Raw genomic sequence first — 19873 nt, forward strand, 5'->3', positions numbered from 1 at the left:
TAAAACTAAATTTTCCTAACTTGAGTCAAGATAAGCACATCCGAACCCAATGGCGGAAAAAAAACAATCTGAGGATGGAGAGGATGCCCATGCGCACTGTGGTCCAGGGGAGGAGTCACCTATCTCAGGATACTTCGAAGACTCTTCCAGGACAACAACGTGCTAACATCCGGACCCAACACTAGGCGGCGATCTATGCACAGATATGAATTCAGCAGCCCACATGCCTCGAACTTACCTGTTTTGGTAATTCTAAATGCTTTACACTTACTCGTTCCTTTGATTAAGCTTGACTGCTCTGTGCCACAGCCGACCAGGATTGAGCTAAGGGTTTACTTAAAGAAACCTAACTGGACCTGATAAAAGTTTATAACATCATTACATGATGAGGTTTCATAAGTGCACCACATAATAATCCTATAATTATGAGGCTTCCCCTTGGTTTCTCAGATAAGATTTAATCAACAATAAAGCAGCCACAAAATGCATGGCCACACAGATTGCCTTCAACTCTTAACTGTCATCTCTCGAATCTTCCAACCACAGCCTTTCACCGCCTGCTGGCACTCCTAGAACCCTAGCCAATACACAGAATACAACACACCTTCCCCCTTTAGTGTATAATAAATTATTTCCAAAATAAAAACATGGATTTCTAAAACCAAAAATAAGAGAACACAAAATGTACATACACACACATGTAGATAAAAAGCTAATAAAAAAAACATTAGTATTTAATATTGTGCGAACTTTGCAGGACAACATTTAGTTCTTGAACTTCTTCTCAACACATCCACAAATTCCTTAGCATGCCTACAATTTTTGGGGGCAGTTTCCGTTTCCCTTGGCACCACATCTTCATCACTGACTTGCCCATCCATGAAAACATTACTATCATCCTCCATTCTCGGAAACTGCTCCACATCCTTAGTCTCAGCACACACATGACTTCTGAAAACAGAAATGCTGCTCATATTCCAAACTTCTCCTCTTTGTACCTTCACGGCTCTGTTGTACACTTGAACCACCTTAATAGGCTCTGACCACTCGAGTAACTCTTTCCCACTTGCTACAGGCATCCTGATGCGAACCCAGTCACCAACACAAAGTCCAGACGTTGTTTTTTGCTCCTATTCATAATCCTCTTCATTTTCCCTTGATAGGTTTCCGCACGCTCCCTGATTTTCTTATAGTCAATGTAAACTTCCGACTCCAAACAACACTCCTTCAACCACCAAAGAGCCAACTTGGTCCCGAGCTTCCTGCCACGCAATAGTTCAAAAGGTGACCATCCTGTGACCAAATTAGGCATAGTGCGATATGACAAAGTTGCTGGCAAAGTCTTCCTCCAAGGCAAACATTCCTTACAAGCCATGTGAATGGATTATCTAACCCCATGGTTAAACCTCTCAGTCAGACCATTTGACTGGGGATAATAATTAACAGCTTTTTATGTTTCACACCATACCTTGACAAATAATCTTCAAAACAACTTACTAACAAACTGGGGTTCATAGTCAGAAATCACCTCTTCTGGCAAACCTTCCCTGCAAAAGATATCCTCCAATAACTCAATAATTACTTCTAAAGTTACCTTTTAACCTCAGGCCGTTAATATAGTCCACAAGAATAACCGCACATGTTTCTTTCCTAGGAATAGTACAAAATGGACCTAAAATGTCTACACCCAACTTCCTCCATGGTCCAGAAGAAAATTAAACTGGAGTAGATTCTGTGACTCACAGTCTTGCCGTCCTGTCCATATTTGCACACAAACCGCACTCTCTCACCATTTCCCTCAACATGCCATCCAACCCAGGCCACCATTAGAATTTCCAAATGCTCCTTTTAGTAGCAGACATACCAATATGTCCACACACACACACCAAAGTTGAAGTTTTATCAATTGCTCCACCCAGCACCCTTGGAAATCATCTCCACATCATCATTAGAGTGATCCCAACCACTGATGCCTTCCGCTGTATATGCCACTTCATAGTCACCTTCAGTATCACTCACATCAGATTTTGTACTTAATGGCAGCTGTGAGAGAAATTCAATATGAACATTCAATCTTATTGGAACATGCTCAATCCTATATGGATACGATTACAATTTTGCTGCCAAATGTGCCAGTCTAGTAGTCAAACTCCTGCCCTCACCTGGAGAAAGACCATAAACCAGAGATTTATGGTCTGTTCTGAACACAAATCCTGGTCCCCACAAAAACTGCCTGAAGTTGTCAGTTGCCCAAGTATACACTAATAATTCTTTTTTTTATCATATAGTAGTTTCTTTCGGACTCCTTCAAAACACGGGAAGCATACAACACCAAATTCTCCCCATACTTCATCTTTTTTAACAGTGTGGCCCCCAATCCATAACTGCTGGCATCCACAGAAACAATGCACTCCCTTCCAACAGTGAATAATTTAAGAATAGGAGCACAGACCAAATCTTTCTTGGGCTCCACAAAAAACATTATCTGGCTCTAGCCCCCACAAAAATCGTTGTTCTCTCTCAGCAACTTGCAGAAACACTCAACTTTAGCAACCTAGTTATCGATAAATCTAGAGTTAAGCTCTGTAAAACCCCAAAAATGATATGAAATTGTTCCTTTATCTTTGTAACAGGAGCATCCGCTACTGCTTGTGACATGATCTTGTTTAGACAATTACATTTTTAGAAATACAGTGTCCCAAGTACTCCACCTCATCACATTTTAATCTACATTTATATTATTTTAGCGTCGAGCCTTTTTGCTGTAACCCTGAAAGAACACCTCTTAGATTGGATAGATGCCCTTCCTCATTCCTCTCATAGACCAAAATGTCTTCTGGGAATTTTATCTCCCCAAGAGTATCTTCCAATGTTTCCTTCATCAAACGCTGGAAAACGGATGCTGTACTGGCCAGCCCAAATGGCCTTCTGCAGAACTGAAACATTCATTCTTGGGTCACAAATGCAGTCAAATGGCACGATTCCTCTTGTAACTCTGATGGTATGCACTGGCTAAGTCTAATGTGGAGAAAACGGTGGCCCCACAGAGTGGAAACTAGTTTATTCAAATTTGGTAAAGGATGTCTGTCAATCCATGTTTCGTTAAGGCTCATAAGGTCCACACACGGTCTGAGATCTTCTGAATGCTTCAAAGCAATGACCACCGGAGACACCTATGGTGAAGATTCTATAGGTTAAATTACATCCTTGTTGCACAAATCCTGTAACAACTCTTTCAACTTCACTCTGTAAGTAAGAGGAGCATTACAAACCACATGTCTAACTGGAACTGCATTATCCAGTACAACAATTTTGTGTTTAAACCCTATAATATTTTCTAATTTATCACAAAATTCCTCTGGAAATTGACTTTACACCCACCACACATGAATCATGAGTTACATCTTCCACTGTAAACACAGGAGGAACTGCATTTGATTCTAACTTCATGTTCAAATCTTGCTGATGAGGACATCCCAAAACGGGGTCACCTTTAGTGGCCACAACATTTTTCCCTCGAGTCTTCCTTCCTTAAAACAAATGTTAGCCCAGAAATAACAAAATAAAACAATCCTGTTTCCGGTGTGACCACCAAGTCGCACATCTAGTTCCAACAATTTCTCACTTTGCCACATGGAATTTATACAACACTACAGGAGCAGCCTCAACACACAAGGCCACAGAGATTGCCATCAACTCGCAACTGTCATCTCTAGAATATCCCAACCTTCACCCTAACATTCCAAGCACATGCTGGCCCTCGCTGAATCCTAGCCAAAACATAGAATAAAACAAATCCACTCTCCTGCATTCAGGAAAACACCCAAATTATTTGCACACAAGTGGGGGTTGTTCATACAGTATATGTTGGAAGACCTTAGAGATGTTTCTTGTTCGGTCAGCTTCGTACTCCCAACATTTTCAACTGCTTTTTTTAAAACTGTAATTCTGTCTGGGAGTAAGGAGAGTGGGGGGTGCGAAGTTGTCTTTTTGGAAGCTATGAGTTCACATGCTACATGAGTGTTTACTGAAGGCCAATAAACTAAATAAAAACACTGGGGGGAAAAACCGTCTGCAGGTGGCATGGTGCTTCTGAAGTCAGGACCTTGGCTGAATGCAACAAATTACATCTGATTTGCAAGGAAACGCCTTCCCAACATCAAGTTCAAAATTTCTAGGCTTACCTCCTTCCCATCATTCTGCAACCTTCTGTTGGTGTCCATCACTTGGTTCTATTTAAACAAAAACACACATAAAAGTACAGTTAAATGTCATTCCGTTTAAATAATTGTAACTGAAGTTACAACATTTGTGTCTTACACCTTTTCCAAGCAAAGCATTCCTGTCAGCTATTTTAGACATTCACGAAAAGCCAAACATTGTTTTATTATATGGAGCACTGCACTAGCTGTTTTGTTATGATGCAGTCAACACATAAAGGCACAGAACCGGACTCTCCAGCTGTTCTCTGCTGTGGTCAGTACTGCCCCACACCTTCCCAGTCCACATTCTATTGACATCTCAAATTACGACCCATTACGTAATTATGACATCAACTATAAGGATAGGGTCTGATCTAGTGAACGCCCACAACAGCCAGACTAGAAGGAAGCTTAGGTCACCAAGTAACACAGAGAAAAAAAATGCATAGCTGGCTGAATTTATTGATTATCCCATCAGGAAACTTGCTTCAACTTTAAAAAGAAAGAATATTAAATTGTAGTATAATTACCTATGCAGCATGAAGTATGCAGAAGGGTGAGGCATAAAGGGACAGGGCACAAGAAAGCATGAAATACATTTGTTAAATCTGTCTGAGAGAAATGGTGTTCCTGGAAAAAGCAGGACTGCTGAGTCTAAGAAAATATCCATTTGGCAAACATTCATGAAAGTTAGATGCATGGAAGCAATGTGGTTATTTCTACAAGTCCGGCTGGGTTTCAAACAGCTCAGCAAGGGATCTGCCTGCATGTTCACAAGGTTAAGTGGATATTAACAACTTGTCAAGCAATTGTGCTTCATGTGCAGAAATACAAATTTTCATAACATCTGCTTGCTATTTTTTTTCAAATCTCGCTGTTATTACAAAACTGCTCTAACAAAAAGTCATTAATTCCCCATTATTTATGACTTTCAAAACATATAAAAGTTATTTTTTATTAGCATTTTACCAAAGTACATTTACAGCTGAAAGTTGAGCTCCACTACCTGTTTTAATTATTTAGTCATTAAAATTTCTATGCAACAAGGAACAACTGCGAACAAAGTGGTGTAGACACATTTATAGTGTTGCGTTCAAAGGACATTGCAGCGAGTAGGAACGTCTGGTCATTCAATGGAAGATTTATTCAGTATGGCCATACCATTATTTTCCAATGTATTCTCTTTCCTTTTTTGCACACTCAATGCACACTAACAATACATCTTCCCCCAAGGTATGTGATGGTCTTGATCGCTGGGAGGGCGCTGAAATATGGACAGATTCCAACCTCTGGATTGTGAAATGTGATTAATCATTCATGTGTTCATAACAAATGATGGTTCTTGTTGCTTTTTCACTGCTCACTTTTGGCAAGGATCATAACACTGTCCCAATTATGGTTTCTTATATTAACATAATTCATATTTTACGAGAATCCCTCATATTAAATGGGTATAATTTGATCTATTGAAAGGATTCTGCTCATATACTTAATAACATGTTATGCACACTTGTGTGCTCTGCATACAGTAATCAATGTATAATTAAAAGAAAAATCTATATTCAACAACTATCTACATAAAGATATGCCCTCTCCTTACACAGAGACATCTGAGGCTGAGCCCCTACTTCTAAACGCAGAACAGGTTACGAAAAAGATGCTTCCGTGGAGGCGGAGAAGGCTGCATAACTATCCTCTTACTATACTTTCAAATGAGAGAATTCTTAAGTTCACAACCTGGGCAGGCTCTCGCTCAGTTGCTGCTGCACACTGCTACAGCTGGCTGGCACGAAGGAAGCAAATAGGTTTCTGAGATTACAGGACCACCTTCTGACAAACTGTGATGCATGCTAGACCATGCAGACCGACAGGATGCATCACAGGTAAATGTATTATCTTCCCATAATTTCAACTTTGGGTTCTAGTGAAAAGCTAATAAGCCATGAGGCACAGTGATCTGAAAAGGTCACGTCCAGTCGAGCTATGGTCTGCCTGTCTCATACAGCTGACAATATTACATTCCCAAGTTCCAGGTGACAAATTGGTGAAAGGACAATTAAGATCCCATCCAATGTAGTAATCAAGATCAAGAAAATCAAGATAGTTATTAAGAATATCAGGTCCATCAGTCTGTTATAAAAAAAGCAGACTACATATAGTATATCATTTGTGTAACGCTGTCCAGCAGTTCGCCTTGGATGGTAAAGTCCTGAGGGTCAATTATTGGCCCATTGGCATCAAAAATAAAGACTGCTAGTTAGATTCTAGAATCTTGGAAAATAGATTCTTTGGCCACACAGTCAGATAAAAAGACTGTGAAGATCTAGTTTTGTAAAAATACTGCCATAAGGTTAAAATGGATTTGCTGTATTGCTGCTAGCGCATTATCAAACCTATACCAAGGCCATCAAATAACTTGCACTATTTCTTCTGGACCCACCTCAGTTAACAGTGCAAGTCACAGACTGCCAATCTTCCCTTCATTGAAAATATCCTCAACAACTGAGATTACATAGCTAAACTCCCCTTGTGTTATTGGTCAACCCTAGAGTCCACCTCTCAGATGCTTCTCATGACTATACAATACACAGTAGCTCTTCTAGGTTTTTATTTTTCTTCACTCATCGCAATAAAACCATAAAACCTTTCACTTTCCTTCATTTGTTCATATTCTACATTTGATCCTCTGCTGCGACCAGAAAGAATACCTTCTATCTTTTGTTTGTTGTCCTTTTCTCACAAAAGATCATCTACCTTTATTTGAATTTGGCATAAGTGGTCCATATTGGAAAACATTAAATACCTTCACAAAGCCTTACCTTGAGTTTCTCCGCTTCGCCTCTCACTTTCAGAAGCTCTGTTATGGAATCCACAAAGCCTTGGTAATGAAAGTTGCACATCTTCTCAATCTCCCGATCATGATTCCGGACTCGAGTCTCCAGTTTTTCCATGAATCGGCCATGCTCCTCCCCATCATAAACCGATCTAAAGTATAGAAAATGAACATCGGTTAGGGATGCTTTCTTGTCAACTTCTCAACATAACTTACAGGTACCTATCACATTGCTGTCTTAAAATATTGCTGTGAACTCAAACAAGTTGCATGAAATATCCCTCCCTTGTCGCATATTTTCCTAATAACTCTTTTAAAACTCGCAAGGCACGCCTATGCCACAAACTAGTATAAACCGCAGCGCTTACCAAACTTGCATATTAGCAGGATATAATCCTTGCATTAAGAAGAACATTGGGTATTTTGGTGACTCCAAGTGGTAAAAATGTTCGTTAAACAAAACAATTCCAGACTACAGACTGACATCAATTCCAAACTAAGGGCTAGCCTGAGACAGCGATAGTTATTTACCAATAAGAACCACCCAATTGGTTCCATAATCCCATGATTACATCGTATGTAGGTAGTAAAGGATTAAAAATGACAGGAACGGGTGTGGCGTGGAGAGCGAGTTAATATGGCTGTATTCTTTGAGAGCTCACCACGTGCCCTCCTTAAAAAGTGAACAGCATGCTGAAATAAGACAAGAGCTGGTTCCTGAAACTACTGGTAACAATTGGGTTGTGTGGGTTATTGCAAATCGACAACCTGGTACTATCATTCGAATAGCAAGAGGGTTCTGTTGCACTCAGTAGCAAAATTCACAGGCAGAGCTGAAGCCAGGTCCCAGAGATGAGGTAGTGAGGAGGACATGGAACTGTCATGACCCTGGACCTACAGAGAGCGGTCCCCTTCACGTACTCGATGAAGGAAGACTAGAGTGGAAGCATGCTTAGATACTGAAGAGTCAGACTGCCAAGCATCAGGTTTATTGGCTCGTCACCCAAGAGACTTTTTTGATCAAGCAGGACAGGGGAGAATTAGTGAAAACAGGTCTTACCTTTGGATACCATTCACTGGGGAAGTGATAACTACGATTGTGCCACAATCATGATAACATTTTTTACAGAGATAAGGCAAAGAAACATTTTGCCACAACAAGATTTTGACAAAGAACTTTTACCCACGCTCCGAAAGCCCTAAAAAAAATTGCATTTATGGACATGCTGAGGAGAATAAAGTCAGAAATTCAAAGACTGATTAAAAGATTGATGTATTCAATGTACTTTTTTTGCCTCAGAGTAAAGGGCATACACAACAGAAAACAAAAAATACTTAAGAATAGGGTTTAGTCAAAGACATGAATTAAAATTTACAGATGCTTTGTGTTGCAACTTGCTCAAATGGTATCAGATAATCCAATGAAAATAAGAGAAACAAGCATTTGCAATGCAATAGGTCTTGCACTGCTGCAAGTCTGGCCTACTGGCAATGCAAATAATAATGCAACACCAGTAGCTCAAACTTTCAGTAACGAAAGACCTATTGTGCTGCAAATGTTTGTTTAACCCCTTCCATGCTTATGACGAGCCCAGCTCATCATGAGTCACAGTGGAGCTGGGCTCGTCATAACGGCCGCGGTCCGCCCACGCGCGACTGATTCCCCGCCTGTGCGGGCAAATTCATCAGTGGGCGGAGTCGTGACGAGCCCAGCTCGTCATGAGCACAGCTCCACTGTGACTCATGACAAGCTGGGCTCGTCACGAGCACCGCAGCGCCTCCCCTCCCCCCGTGCCGTGGGGAAATTACCCCCGCGGCGAAGGGGTTAATGTTACAGTGCTATTGTAAAGCGCTCTGACGCCTTTGGTGTATTTGTATAACTCGGGCACTTACCTGCTGCAAGCACCAACAGGAACACAACCAGCAACTGCATAGTTACGTGCAAAATGGATTGCTAGTCTCCACCCGACAGATTCGAGCTATATGCCAAACCATCTGTCCCCTTTGTTAAAGGCGCGCTTGGCTGCAGTGCAGGAAGTCAGCTGACCTGCTCCTCAACTGTCCAATCATTAAAAAAAACAGCTTGCCCCAACCTCAAGCTTCAAATGACTCAGCAACAAAACCCACATTGGTGATCACGTGCCATCTGCCGCCACCTTCCCAAAAGTCCTGTATTGCCAGTGGGCGAGCCAATCATACTAAAAGAAATGTGGGCCATCTTTTTTCAACATAAAGCATGACTCGCTGTTGAAGAGGGGCTGCGACCTGAGAGACCGCACGGCCCCATGGTTCACTGTGTGTTGCCAGTGGGAGAGCTGCGCATACCAAAAGAAATGCTGGACCACTATTTGTTTAACAAAGTGTGCTGCGCTGTTGAAAAAAGATCACAGCGTGGTTAAATTAAAACCCATAAAATAAAGCGGGCTGTTCCGAGCTGCTTTCCGAAAAATATATTATAGCCTGAGCAGCGTTAATGGCGCGGCCACCATTCTTAAAGCAAAAAAGATTAGATAAAACGTGGGTGATATGCTGCTTAAAAAGAAAGCAGTTGTAGGACAGTGTGTCGTGCCTGCTATGGGAGAAAGTAATTTAAGCAAGTAGTGCTCACAGACTGTAAATAAAAGTACCGAGTAACACATGTAACAGGGGTGTCCTATAGGGAGGTTACTAGAAGAGAAAACGCAGTACTAAGAGGGGCTACTAAGCCTATTTACCAATTTAAAAGCCGCCATTTACAAAGGACAGTGAAAGGAGCTAATTAAAAAGATGGGCGGAACTTCATGCCTATATCCTGAATATAGCATGTTTCAAAAAGCGCTGCCTAGGCAAGACCTAATAAAAGAATCACAGCCCCTAAGATGTTCATCCGGTGTTGCCCTGTAGATAGACATAACTGGGGGAGAAAAACACAACACTTCAAGATGCACAGAGAACAAGCCTTTTAGAAATAAATACATGGGAAGGCTGTATTCAATCGCTGCACACTGCGTCAAAACGATGCCAGTCAAAAGTGAAATTGCGGCGATCGTCACAACTCTTTTAGAGAAAAAAATAAAATAAGTATGGGTATTTTGACAATTGAAGCGGTCTAATGCTTTTGAAAAAGGTATTTGTACGGAAACTGTTTTTAGGAAAGAATTTACCATAAGTGGTAAATTATTTCCTGAAAACATCCAGTTCGTGGCCAGAAGCCCTATCCTGTGTGAGAACAGCTGAAGTGGGTTAGTTTGGACTGTAATCAGGTTTGGAGTCTCATGGGAGCAAAATAGAACAAAGAAGAACTCTGAGCAGTAGCTTATTGGGTGGACCTCTTGAAACAGAAGACATTTTGAGAAGTTGCTGTTTTTTACATTTTGAAACAAACAATTTTGTTTGGTGCCCTGTATTCCCTTTCACAGAATGCTATGAATAAAAATGAAATATATAAATCACTAGGCCAATCATCTGATCAACTAATTTTGATCTAACTCTATTAAGAACTTCTATTACAATCTTTGGAAGAACTTAGAAGAAAGGTTCTGCACGGTTCAAATCCATGTTGGCCAATTACAGCCAGAGCTACACACCAGCCTCAGGCTTTGTGAGCGAGTCAGTCCAGTTGTGCTAGTTTTTGGGGGTTTACATGTAAAAGAACCAAGACAATCTATAACGTTAAATGTCAGTGCTAGGCCTTCCTAGCTTCTTTTCTATTATGACCACATAAAAGATTGATGTGCCTTGAATGCTATATACAAGATGGTTCCACCGTTTACAGTGACTGACATGACCCAGACTGTCTTCCAGGCCACATGGAGAATGTCTGGAAGAGGAGATCAGGTCTGGGTATATATTACCATACCTTGTTTCATTCATTATATATAAGCACAGACAGTTGAACCCTACAGAGAGCTAGCACCTGACCCGCTATCCCTAATTATTATGCATACGTTAGGAAGTACCCAAAAAAGTGCATGTGCACACTATAAGCGCACCCACTGTCGCGGTGCAATCCAATACTGGAGTTCACAATTTTAGAAATAAGCGACGAGTGCACCACTACAAGAGACTATTACGCAATGAATTATCAATCCATGTCCACAGATGTTTTCTTAATTTCTTTGTTTATTCAAAAGGTTAAAACAAATCAAGTTGACAAGAACAGCCGATGCGTTTTGTCCATATAAATGGACTTCTTCAGGGCATCTATGATGCACTCCTAACGTCTAGCGTCAGGGTGACCTTTGGGGGTAAGACCAGCGAAGGGAATCGGTATATCTCGTCCGCTCAAATTAGTATGAAGGCAATGTATGCTTAATTGTGGTCAAAGAAGTCTAGACCCTAGAGTAGTTCAATATTCAAAGTTCATTCCAACACACCTTAATAAGTTGGAACATATAGCAAGGGCAAGCACACGTTTTCAAACCTTGATAAGTCCAAGAACGCAATCCAGTCCTGTCCACTAGAGTTCATTGCGTAATAGTCTCTTGTAGTGGTGCAAACCTTGTTTCATTGTTGAAGTTCGTTTTATACAAATTATTAAAACCAACTATAGCTGAGGTAGGACATCAAGAGATTAAATTATATATGTGTGGTTAATATTGCAATGAGAACATCTTGTATTTATAAAGCATCAACAGTGCAGTTGGCATTGTACAAAGGAAACATATCACTATTCCGCATTATAGGAAAGCAGACCTAAGAGTCTATTATTACTGCAGATGGTTAAAATAACAGTGCACTGTTGGCCCCTTTACTCAATCTAAGATACAAAGTGCCTCACAGAGGACTTTGAGCATTATGGTGCCTTCCCACAATGCACTTCCGATTATCACTCTAAAAGAACCCAGCAGATCAGTGCATGGAGAATCAACTCTGGTCCTTCCTGGAAGCGTTAACCACACATGTGGTGTGTCCATGTCAAACACACTTCCGAATAATTCTATTCTGGTAAATGATTTTTGGCAAATTATTTTTGTACAGATAAATACATTATTAATATTGTAGCTTTTACTTTTTACCATTGGGGGGGTGGGAGGGGAACATGTAGAAGTGTGTTTCCCTACCCCCAAATTACACACAAACGCTCAATGCCAATATTAGCAGATGGGTCTTCTATTTTGCAAAACAAGACCAGCAATCCTTTTCCATTACAGAACCATATGAGGGCTTCAACATTTCTTTCCAGAAAAGGACAGGGCCCTTCCGGTGTTGAAAAAGGAAGACCATCCAATCGTCTGGAGTAAGGCATCAGAGGCGGTGCAGTCTAAAAGTCTAAGCTTCTGTACTAACCCAGAATTTGTTTGATGGAAACTAATTGAAATTTATTAATGTTATTTTTTCACATGCATTTTGTTTCATCTCCAAAGTTTGTTATAATTTTTTCGGCGAGGGTACATAATGTTACTGACCACAGGTCCCTCAGGAATTGCAGCAAACGGATGAATTTCAATTTTGCTCAGGTGTGTTCCGATTACTGACCACATTAAAGTTGTTACTTGATAAAAATGAATTGCTATGCTGAGGAGTGGCCCTGTTAGGATTCAACATTCAGGCATGGACACATATACAAATAGATGAATAATGTAAGTTTATTTTGTTTTATAGAGCCATGACGTTTTTCTGCTACAATTAAAAAACATGCACAGTTCCAAAGTAGCGAATGCTTAAAAGCAACATAACATCAGTCAAACCAACATGTATGCAAAAGGAGGCAGGCTCTTAGCAGTCCAAGGACACCAGCTACAACATTCTCCATATTTTATCCTATGCTCTAAAATCAACCACCTCTTCTTCAGGAACAAACTAGACTAGCTTCTCTGAATCCCCCTTAGCACTCTCCTCTCTGAGCCAGCACTGCCATAAGTACCACTGGTAGTCAAGGTGGGACATGTTTTGACAACTCCATTTATGTAAGATCAGGAGAGGAAGTTGATTGAATGGGGCAGTAATTCAAGGGTTTCCCCAGGATTGAGCTCTCAGGTTGTCTAGGAATTCCGAGAGTTGTGGGCCATTGACAAACAGACCTTCTTTTATTATATATTAGTTTGTAAAGCATGCGATTAACCATAGGCTGACCAGGCGCTAGCCAACTAATACATTCTGCACACCAGCTAACATCTCAGAAACTGAGCCTCATTTAAGTGAATAAATAGATTCTCAGAGCGCCACGGCAAAGGTCAGGCTCTGGGCGTATCTCAGGTCGCAGTCTAATCTAAGCCAGACCTTTACAATTGTTTTTCTGTATTTTGAGGTAGATTCCATGGGAGCTATCAGCTATGCCATTTTGGTCATGCTGTACGCAAAGTGTTTGTAGATCACCGTGGTCTAAAGCAACAGAAGGCAAGGACCATACAACAAAGAACTTAGAGGAAGAGTCACTCTTATCGCCTGCATGACTGTATGGAAGCAGGAAACATGGAAGCAGAAATAGCAAACACACAACTGTTTTAAATTAACTAATGAGTTACTGGCTCAGAGTAGCGTAAAGTGAACAATGTTGGCAACATGGATTAGACCCTACATAAGATTGTCAGGATAGATGGAAGACAGACAATGCATATGAGGATTGTAGCTATTCGAGGTGACAAAATGCTGCAAAATAGAAGGGAAAGGCAGCTTTTATCTCTCTTTTGCATTTAAACTGCTGAGGTCTGTCAAAATCTGAAATAAAATATGAATCCCTAGAATAAAAATCAATCATTGTTAAACTGGAATTACACTGACTGTAAGCAAAACACTGTGGAAAGTGTGGAAGAGTGATGGCAAATGAGGCGCCTGAGAAAAAACAAGAAGAGGCAAGCAATGTTTAGGGAGATTAAGTGAAAATGTGTAAAAAGACCAAAATAGGAAGAGAGGGAGCAGTCCAGCAATGATACAGATAAACAAAAGTGATAATCGGGGCATGGCCAACCAAGATGGCCAAACAGAAATGCCTCAGTAACGCTCTGGACAAGAGGAGCATAATACTGTGGTTTCTGAGCGGATGGACCCCAGCACTGCATAGCTGTTTGCTCTGGGGCCTCCCCACACTTTGAATTTACAAAAACCAGCCAGCGCACGCTGACTGGCGCAGCCGAAGTATTGAAGCGGGGCCACAACAGAGAGAGCGGTCTAGTGTGCTGGCCCACGTAGCAGCCTGACGAATAGCAGCATGGGAGGTTCCGTTGGGTATGCGCCCCAAGATTCTTTAGTTAGGAATCTAAGCCAATGCCGGAGCCGGCTGGGGGCCTGAAACTCAAGGCTGCAGACTTCAGCTGGGAGGAGGATCCACGGCCCACTATTACCAACGTGGCAGTGCCTACCTGAATTTCTGGCTGGGCTGGAGGTGGCTGAATGCTTTCAACCTGGACTGGGGTTGACTGATGGGTACAATCTCCATGATCTGCGGCACTTTGGACAAAGGGGGAGCAGGAAATGCACTGAAATGTGTGGGAACAACTTAAAACAAGTGCCATGCCTAAGCTGCGGAAACACCGAAGGAAGGCCCCTCTGGGGCTGCCGGACCTTGATTGAGACGCCAGATATGTGGACAGCGCACCATGAGAGGCGGCAAGGTTAAATTGCACACAGCGCTGCAATATCCATGAAAGAACTTGGCCTGGAGAGCCTGTGAGAGAGACAGCAGGATGTAAGTGGGCCCTGCAAATATATTTATGTACTTAAAGACTGGTGCGGGTGCAAGGCTAGGACCGAGACTGCCCTCTTGGCTCTCGGGGGGGGTGCTCTAGGACCTGGTCTGGATGCACTGTGGTGCGGCCTGCCTGACCCTGCGAGAAAGCACTACAATAACGCAGATATGTGACTACCCTGATGAAGATGGGACACAGGGCAGATTAGTGGAGGACTCCGGGGTGTTCGACAACATATGGCAGCGGAGAAGCTTATTCCAAACAAGACCCTACACACAGCTGTAGAGGAGATACAAATTTATTGCAAATTAAGTTCCTGGGCCTGCTACATGCGAAATGCAGTTGTTACCGTGGTCCAGGTACCAAGCTGAGAGCACATTTAGCCAGCCCCGAGCGCCCAGGGGAGAAACTGTGATTGCCTGCAATAACTGCCTGGTTGGAGCACGCCAAATACGGTTTCATTGGTTCCCTCTCATAAAATTCTATCATGAGAAGGATAAAGGATCGAAAGCAGTGCAACCTAGCACAATACAGCATTACACAGTCACTAGACTGGGTCCGCAGGAAAAAGGGCCAGATGCTAATATGGCACAGGTGCCTACAGATTGTCTGCATGGCACCACCGAAATACTGGCCACAATCCAAGGATCCAGGAAGGCACTGGAAACCAAAATGGATGCAATGTCCAAGGACATTAATCATCTTCGGCATGATTTGCGTAAGGTAGTTGAAAGGATGATTACTACTGAAGAGGATGTGGCGACTTTCTTTCTTTTTAACTATTTGTATTTTATTTTGCATATGAAGAAATGCATACAATAAAACCATAACTTTAGTCGCATGTAACAGTCATCATTTCCAAACTTTCACCTCCCCTGGGTTGCCCTTTTGGGGTTGACTCATGGTCATTGTATTCTGTGGGCTGTGGCAACTCTTAAGATGGAAATCAAGGACCTTAAAGACACGGCCGCCGGCATTAAGTGCAGTGTGACACTAGTGGAGGAGGCTGAAGGGTGCTCCAGGTGCAATAATTTCATCTTTATTGGATTCCCTGAGAAGACGGAGGATCCCTCTGTGGAACTTTTCCTGGAGGACTGGATCACCAACACATTCAAACCCAAGTGCCTTTTAAAATTATTTTCAATAGAGAGGTCCCTCACAGCACAGAGAGCGGCACCTCGCCCGGAGGCGCCACCTACAGCGTTGATAGCCTGCATGTTTAACTATAGGGATCGGGTCGTAATACTACAACATGTGGACACCCATAGTCCGCCTAGGTACTTGGACAAACAGATACATATCTTCCTGATCATACAAGGAGGGTGCAAGACCCCCGGAATACTTTTATTAATCTGTCAAGTGAGAGCAGCAGGAGTACAATATAAAGTACAGCCTGATGAATCCCGCCAGACTGTGTATCCAACATGATGGAAAAGTACACATCTATGACACACTGGCTGCGGTGGTCCAGTGGCTGGAGTCATAGGGCTTGGGTCACGAAAAGAGCTCAACTTCATGGCAGGAGTCAAAGGTCATGACGATCCCAGCGCAACAAACGTCCGTCCAAGACGCAGTGTGGCTCCCCTTTATCGATGGAGTGATGACGCATCCTGGTAGATACGGACAACACATTGAAGGCTAAGCTTATTTCCACGGAGATGCAGAATCCCTTCTCGCAGCAGTCTTATCCCAGAGACACAAAGTGATGGCGCTGAGGTGGGGTGAACAGATGTAAGATGGTTGACTACTGTTGGTGGGCACGGTAAGAACGGTAACAACACTGACTTTGTGCTAAGTTGTGTTAGCGAACTAACTAGGACCCTGAAAGGTTGTTTTTGACCAAGCATTGTAGTGTAGTTCCTATTTTCCTAATAGGCTCTGCGCATTGGAATAATATACCCTGCCAGATATAGTCCCACCTTACCGAGTCAAAAACTTGCTCTATGTCTAGAAAGGTCCCTGATCTGGAATTGTATTACTTAGCAGCACATCTACAACATGCTAGCCATTAGCTAGACAGGCAACAGAACTGGGAGAGGACCTTGTCAGGTGGCACTCACAACGATCATCAGCTGGGGGATTGCCTGATGTATTTCCACATTTGATCTGCCAGATGGGCCGGCTGTGGGAGACAGAGGTGCTATGGGTAATAGGTAGAGTGCCATATGCGCCGGAACTAGATATGTGGATAGTGCACCCTTTTGAGCAGATGTCCCAAATGATGGCAGTGGATCAGTGGCCGGAGAGAGGTTGTATTATGCTGTCGGATTTGTATTGAATAGGTCGCGCTTTGTAACCCTAACGGATATGATGGAGAGGTTTGATTTGGGAGAGGACAATTTCTCCAATACTCCAAAATAGCAGTCATGGCTTGACAGCTCTGGCTGCCAATCCCCGAGGCAATGCAGACTTTTGTGACACTTCTCTCTCTCGCTATGTTGGGGAGACCAAGTTCATTACTCATATCTACTGCTCACGCCGCGCTGCTAGCGTGAAAGAGGAGAGACCTTTGAGCCTAAAGATTAGTCAAGGATCCTTGCAGCAGTACGAAGGGCCTCTGTTAGCAAATGGCTCAAACTAATCCTATTCAATATGGCGCACATGACGTATCTCTCACCTAAGAGGCTGCACATGAGCTACCCCTCCAGCTCAGCAAGCTGTCCTAGATGCGGGCTAGTCTGGCAGTTTTTCTGCATATGGCGGCTCCCGGTTATGTTGTTGTACTGGACTGGGATACTACGCCATCTTTGAGGGATGATGGGATGGGAAGTGATGCGTACAATTAAATAGTGTGTGCTTGGCCTCCTCCCTGATAATCCAAAGAAAAAATTGAGAAATATTAGGGTTCATTGTTGCTAAAAGGCGCATAGCGATCAGCTGGATATATTTTATTTTTATTTAAAGAGTTTTATATAGCGCTGGCTAGACCCGGAGGTATCAGAGCGCTTTACAAGAGGATCGTTGCGTTATAAGTTACATCAGTTACAAGAGTATAGTAAGGTACAGTAAACAAAAACAATGTTGCGAGAATTTGTAGGAGGGAGGGGAGGATGGAGCCAAAGCAGGGAGACTAGGAAGAACTGTGCCCAATGTCCGGCTGGGTAGGTGACGGTCAAGGGGGAAACCAGGGCCAATCTCCTCTATAGCTGTCTAGCAGCTCCACCGGGCATCAGCCTTGTTGCTCAGGTCTCAGCGTTCAGGAAAAACTGTTTTGAATAGTTACATTGCCTACAGTTGCATAGTCAAGTAGCGGAAGAACATGTCCCCACTAGAGGATAGAGGTAAAAGAAGGGGGGAGGGAGGGGGGGGGGGGAGTATAAAACAAATTGGAGAAGGAGCTGGGGCTGCCATTTAGGCTGCAGAGAAAACGAAGGCAGAGGTGGCCGCCATTTTAAGGTCAGGCACGTCATGTCAAGTCCAGGCCTCTGTAGATAACTGTGTAGGCGTTGATGCGGTCGTTGGTCTCGGCCATAATGAAGCCCTGATCATGGGAGGCAGCAGACCGCTCAGATCCCCTGAACGCCATTTAGATGCAGAGACATGTGAGGTAAAAGCGGCGGGACATCCTCTATTCTCTGGAAGACGAGGCCAAATTACGGAGGGACTGCAGGAAGGTGATCAACGACTCCCCATGTCCTCCACTGAGTAGTCCTTTGCCAGGAGTAGAGAAACTAAGCTGACTTTAGCATGGAGGACCCCCGGATGCACTGTTAGGCCGTCCCGGTTCGCCTGACTGCGGGCGCCATTTTGGGGTCAGGCGTCGATCCCAGGGCTCACCGAGGGCACTACTGTATTACGTCCAAGGTGGGGGACCCCCAACTATTCCTACGGTACTCCTGTTCTCAAAAGGGGTCTCGACCCCGCTCGGGGATGCTAAGTGAAGTGGGAATGTGCCACATCTCACCGGCGTGGGCGGAGCCCTCCCCTATTGCTCACCGGTGGCCGTTCACTTTCGGCGTCCCGTCCGTCTTGTTAGTCACCGCAATGAGTGGCCCTCAAATCAAGATGCGGGCAGAGTGCTGGGGGTGTTGTTTGTGGGGTAAGACGGAGGTCGGCGGACTCATGGTGCAGTTCCTTCGCCACCGGGCGCGACCTCTCAGCTCTCCAGGTGCCATCTTAGCGTCTTCATATGCGGGGACATCACGGCTCATTTCTCCGCAATGGTAGGTCGAAGGCGGGCGATATAGATCTTCAGGTGATCTGCCAGCATTCCGGCTGCAGAATCATTGATCTGGATGTGAAAACATTTCGGTGGGATGCCGCTCGGGAAGGTGGAAAGAGGGTTCAGCACGGAGCATCAGCTCCGAGCGGCCATGATGGGCTGGCTCCTCTCCGAGCTACCCTTTACTATCGAGAACGAAAACACTCAAATATGTGAGCTCAGAATACAAGTTGTACAAAAGCCTATTGTGTTTGATTTCATTGACTGTAATGATGCTCCATAATAATCTGGGCCATGTACAGGTCTTCACATGACGACTGCCTCACCTCTTAGTTGACTAACGGTTTATGTTTAAAACCCGTCCCTTTTAATAAAGTACTTACCAGTGCAGAGCTATAATGTGGCGTATTAATGTCAAGGATTCCAAATGAATTTGAAGTGACTTTACCATATTGTACATGATGTTTTTTGTATGATTTACATAGAACTTCGAGCCGAGTCCTGAAAATGTTTGCTGATCCAGCCCCCCCGCCCTAGTTAGAAGCACCAACATGTGAACAGCAGAGCAAGGCGGGATTTCAATCATTCAGTCCAGGAACCACGAGCACTCACTAGGCCCAAGTACAAATTAAGAGCAGGAACGAAAAGTGCTTGCGCTCCTTTATAGAATGGACCACGTGTGTGCGCACTAATTCATAGCACAGCCCAGGTGTGCTCACACTCGATCATAGCAAAGATCACATGTCCTAGCATCCGTTCAGTGGATCAACCCTAGAACCCCTAAACAAGAGGGCTGGTGCAGGGATTTACTGGAATGGACTGGAGAGGAGGAGGCACACTCAAGGCAAACCCGTAGGGATGACCGAGTTGCAGCTGACTTCCTCTCCTGGGGATCATGATTCAAGCAGTGCTGGAACTCCCGGTGAAGCTCCACTGGAGGCGACGGACTGAGGAGATGCGGAGGGGATTGAGACTGGCGAGCAGAGGGGCTCAGTAGTGTAACTGGAGGGACATTCAGGGTTCGTTACAACATCTTGCGACATACATAGAGGAAGGTGACAGCCCTGTC

The 19873-nt window shown here is 43.5% G+C and overlaps 1 protein-coding gene across 2 annotated transcripts in view; it reads right to left on the reverse strand.

Moving 5' to 3' along the window:
• Positions 1-19873, reverse strand: part of EXOC6B (exocyst complex component 6B) — a 1605823-nt gene that overhangs the window by 1420269 nt on the left and 165681 nt on the right. For both annotated transcript variants that reach the window (XM_085642756.1, XM_085642755.1), the window contains exons 2-3: positions 7022-7187; positions 4185-4232 (exon numbers count right to left, since the gene is read on the reverse strand). In XM_085642756.1, coding sequence (XP_085498882.1) covers positions 4185-4232; positions 7022-7187 — 214 coding nt within the window. The remainder of the gene's footprint in view (positions 1-4184; positions 4233-7021; positions 7188-19873) is intronic.

Source organism: Triturus cristatus, chromosome 2_2, assembly GCF_964204655.1.
Source record: "Triturus cristatus chromosome 2_2, aTriCri1.1, whole genome shotgun sequence".
NCBI classification, from domain to species: domain Eukaryota; kingdom Metazoa; phylum Chordata; class Amphibia; order Caudata; family Salamandridae; genus Triturus; species Triturus cristatus.